The 4957-nt window shown below is 46.8% G+C and overlaps 1 protein-coding gene across 1 annotated transcript in view; it reads left to right on the top strand.

Moving 5' to 3' along the window:
- The first annotated feature begins 1754 nt into the window (after window positions 1-1754).
- LOC115237564 (nucleolar protein 4-like) overlaps window positions 1755-4957 on the top strand; it is a 61949-nt gene continuing 58746 nt past the window's right edge. Inside the window, 1 exon segment of the mRNA XM_029810691.1 lies at window positions 1755-3068. Within this exon segment, the coding sequence (XP_029666551.1) occupies window positions 3024-3068 (45 nt within the window). The 5' untranslated portion in view covers window positions 1755-3023.

Genomic DNA, 4957 nt, shown 5'->3' with positions numbered 1-4957 from the left:
AACAAGGTATTAATCTGTAACGCAACGGCCGGTCCGGTTAATAATATGGACGGTTCAAATAGGGAAATACTCCTAAAAAATAAAAGTAAAGACGAGAGAATAATATGTACATCTGAAAATCGATCTCATCAAAATGCATGATCATTATTACAATTTAAATATTCAAGCTGACAGAATGTGCCACGAAAGTATTAGTCGATGTTAAACGTTTACTTATAATCTACGTAATGATGCAGATTGCTTTATAGAAATGAAGTGGCTATACAACAACAAGCAGCAACACATGATTTGAACCACTTAAATTACTTAGATCACGTGGAAAAAGATAAATATATGACGCAGTAGACCACTGTTATTTAGATCGTGGATCGTCGATACCGGTATTAACCCAGACCGGTGGCATGATGCGACGACGACGACGAGCTAATAATACGGAAAGTTTAAACGGAGAGAGCTCCCCCTAAAAATGCATACATCGGACAAGCAAACCCGTCCGGCGTGCTCTTTCGCCCAGGTCGCAGGCAGGCAAGTAAGCAAGCGTACAGGCGGTGGAGAGACCACTCTTGTCGGAGGTGCTGCGTAACTTACGTCTCTCAAGTACCGCGGCAAAGCCGCGGCGGCGTTACGTATCGTCGGTAGTAGCACACTAGCGTGACAGTATGGTGCAAAGGACAGAGTCCGATGCCGAAGAGAAGACGATGAAAGACAGAGGAACAAAGAGAGACGACTCAAGTAAGAATGAGGGAGATAGTCAGGCAGAGAGAGAGAAAAAGAAAAAGAAAAAGAAAAAGAAAGAGAGGAACAGAGGAGTGGTATAGATAGAGCGCAACACACTCGAATAGACGAAGACCGGTTGAAGAGAGAAAGAGAGAGAGAGAGAGAGAGATAGAGACCGTAGATACCGTACGTCCACGTAGCAATGCGCACATGTACATCGGAGGAGCAAAGCGGTGGGCACATACCCTTCTAAGCACAAGCCTAACACACCCGTGGAAGCCCCTTCGGCCGATGAGCGCTGGCGCCCCTTAGCCCCTCGCTCTCTACGCTGTACTACCCCTCTCCCTCTCTCCCCCTCCGCCCTACCTTCATCGTCCGGAAAGGTCCCTGCCGCCCGTTCCCTCACCCTTCCCCCTCCCCGCGCTACCGGATGCCCGACAGCAGCCCCTTACGCCCCTTTGAATCTCTTGCCGCCCCCCCCTCTCCCCCTGCTTTTCCCCCCTCGAGTTACTCGTCCAACGGCCCCCTCGATGTACTGACGGTGACAGACCCTACCTTACCGCCGCCGCCGCACTGAACCGAGTGGGGAGGGGCGAGGGGGAATCGACGAGGGCGCCGGGAACGAGCGAAACAGGAACGCGAAAGAGCGAGAGCGAAACGGAGATAGAGAGAGAGACGACCACGAGTGAGGAAGGGGGAGGGGACGAGGGAGCGGAAGGGAGGGGGAGGGGGGTTGACGCGCTCGAAGAGGGCCGCTGGGGAGTGAGAGAGCGGTGCGGGTCGTCGAAGGACTGTGGCGAGGGGTTTCAGCGGGAGAGAGGGAGGAACCGACGGAAGGGGGATGAGTTGACGGCGAGTGAGAGAGTGGGGTATGGGTGAAGCGCGGTAGTGGTGTGAGGCTCTCTACCGTGGGTCTGGGGTGAGGACACCGGAGAAGAGAAGGAAGGGAGGGGGAGGGGGAGGGGGTACGTTGAGGCGTGGAGGCGGCGGCGCGAGGAGAAGAGGAGGTCGTCGCCGCGTCGCCAGCCGCCAGTTCGCCGTGAGCGTTCGTAATGCGAGGACAGTCTGTGATCACATCAGCGAGCGCGGAGCAGTCTCACCTCTCGCTTTAAACGACACAGAGAGCGAGCGAACACGCAGGCGACAATCGTGCGGTCGATTTTCCTGATTCTCGGAAAGCGAGCAAGATCGGACGACCAGAGCGCGGAGGCTTTCTCGGCTCATCTTTTTACGATCGAGCCGTCAGACGGGCGCCCGTTCTAACTTCTAAACACGAGGATACGGAACGTGCAACGAGGATCGGCAACTTCCGAATTTAGATTCCGTTCTTCTCTTCACTTTTGTGGAAGAATTCGATACGAATTCGTTCGAACGGAGTTGAACGATTCGGATGACGTGTGTTCGATCCGAGTGATCCAGAGTTCGGAACGAATCAGCTGATCGCGATACCGTTTCATCGGTTTAATGGACTTTGTGGAGCTGCCTTGTGCGCGCCTCTTGCATCGTCACGAAAGAGAAACAGAAACAGTAATACGGACAACTGAGTAAGACGCGCGTGTGAGAGGTGTAAGTGAAAGAAAGGGGATATAACATAAAAAAACGGTGAAAGAAAAACAGACTTTTCTCAGTTTGAAGTGTTGAGACATTCTTCCAGTTGTTCCGGTAGCGCGCGGGCTTGTTTTAATTTCGCGCGGCACCGACACCTGCTACAACTGCAACAACTGCGCGGAGGGGGGAAGGGTTTTATCGCGGAACTTTCGTGGCGCCGCTGTGTACCGTGTGGTGTGCGCGGGGTGAGAGCTTGAAGTTTGCGAGCGTAAGGTGGGACGGAGTGCAACCGTGCGCGCGCGCGTGCGGGATAAAGAAAGAGAGAGACAGGGAGTAAGAGAAAGACAAAAACGAAACACGATACTCCGAGAAAGTTTACTCGCGACGTGCCGGTCGCGCTAGAGAACACCTCATTCTCTATATGCGAGAGTAGGATCGTACCACGCGCCAGAAGAAGCCGTCAGGCGGAAGCGAAGAAAGGAGACAGAAGAGGAAACGACGGGAACGGTAGGGACGAGAAAGAGAGTGCGTCACCGCGTGCATTCGTCTATCGTTGTCACTCTCGCGCTCCCCCCGCCTTTGTGTTCCTCGTGATTGTCGCCGTGCCTTCGCCTATGGCTTTTCAGAAGCAGAGAAAAACAGACGGAATAGCGAAGGATAGAGAGACAGGAGGACAGAGGCGGACAGGCCGATAGAGACCGTCGAGGCAGATATTTCTCACTAAGGGGGAACAGAGGGGGCATCCCGGCAAACTGAGTATGTCCGCCAAGCGAAAGTCCACTGCCATCATGCAGCACCACAAGGTGAGTCCGTAATCACACATACACATATTTACGCACGTACACATACACGTACATCCCAGACGTACGTTCATATCGCCACGTGATATATCGGTACTTTTTCACCGCGAACGGGAGAGAATGAGGCAGCTCGGTGAGCCGAGTTATATATATTTATATGTATATAGACACACGGATAATATTTTTCCGGCTTATCGGCACGAAGGAGAAACGTTGGACCACCGACGAAATAATGAGTCGTTGGGTTCAAGGTTAAAGTTCCTTGCGAGAACATTAAACGAGGGAAAGATACGTTCAGGTAGCGAGAGATTTATTTTATTTTACATTAACCTTGACGATGCTAATTTTACTAGCTTTCCTCTTTTCTTCCCTTTTCCCTTCCCTTTCCCCATGATGCGTGACGAATGACGAATTTTTTTCAGCGAAAGCTCAAAAAGGTCAGAAACAATCGCACGTTCCGTTAACGGAACTCGTTACTACGCGCGTGGAACCTAATTTTTTTCGGAGCGCGAGAAGATAAACTGCGGAAAAGTTTTAATTGAAAGAGTTGTGTAAATCCCGTGCGGCGGCGACGACATGATGAGGTGCGGTGAAGTGCACCGAGAATTCAAAAAATTGTTCCCGTGCCGTTTGTATTCCGCGCAGAGCTCGGCATTACACGCGCCAAATTACTCGAAATACATCGTGCAACGCGTTGCTTCTCGTCGACTTTTATATCAGCTCTCGCTCGTCTAATTATAATATTTACGCGATACAAACGAGAACTTTCGCACAATCAAGAAAAAATGATTTTTCGTGGCGTAAAAAACAGCCCGTAATAATAAAGTTCGTTATCTTTTATATAACTATTACTCCGCTATTTCTGTCTGCGTTTTATAACTAATCAATAAAATTTTTGAGCGATAAAAATATTAAATCCCACAACACTCCACTTTCTCCCAAAATCATCAAATGATCTATTATTTAAAAAAGTGTAGTTAAAATTAAATGTTCTAAAATATACCTATCTTACATAATAGCAATTTAATAGCGGTAAATAAAGGACAGTACAATATTTAAATTTTCAGATTGTATAATAAATTTTTCTTCCAATCTACTAATCAAAGTATATCTACTAAATTTTTTTTTAATTTATTCACGAAAGTATTTACTAAACTTTCTTACAATCTATGTAATAATTTTAATTTTTTGCTATTTATTTTTTGCCGATATTCCTCACTTTTATAAGTATAATTACGCACGTATCGATAATGTTTATACATTAATATGCACGCTTGACATGCACGTGGAGAGGTCAGCGATCGTCTCTTTAAGTCGCGTTCGTGTATCATAAGTAAATAATTTCCACTTCTTCGGAATATCACTGGGAGTATCGACGGACGATCATCGCGTGAACCTCGATGACACACGTCCGGCGCGAATCGCGCAATTCAATGGCGAACTCAGTCGGATCGCACTTATCTCGCGATTTTTTTCTCCTCAATCGTAGCAACCGAGTCAGATTAGACCTACATATCTAAATGAAAGATAATCCCCGGATGGTATTTTCGCGGCGAGAAATGTGTCCCGATTCGCGCACGTGCTCGCCGTCCGCCTTATTGCCTTCAATTAATTATGGGATATATTTATTATTATTATTTTCATCTTACATAAAAATTATGTACATGTAATTTATTCTCTGACATAAAGTCTTTCGTAGTCTAAGACAATAATTCGATAAATGCATATTGAAATAAAAAACAAATTATTGGTAATCAAAATAATTTTGAATTATGAAATGCAATATAAAATATAACATATATATATAATAGATTGAATAATAAGATTGAGGAGTCGAGATAAAGAAGATTTTTGATATCAATTTAATATTACCTCTCGTAAATATATATATA

Source organism: Formica exsecta, unplaced genomic scaffold (genome assembly GCF_003651465.1).
Source record: "Formica exsecta isolate Colony F162 unplaced genomic scaffold, ASM365146v1 scaffold3, whole genome shotgun sequence".
In the NCBI taxonomy this organism is placed as follows: Eukaryota; Metazoa; Arthropoda; class Insecta; order Hymenoptera; family Formicidae; genus Formica; species Formica exsecta.
Note: the sequence above shows the minus strand (reverse complement) of the source record. Positions and strands in the feature narration are given on the sequence as shown.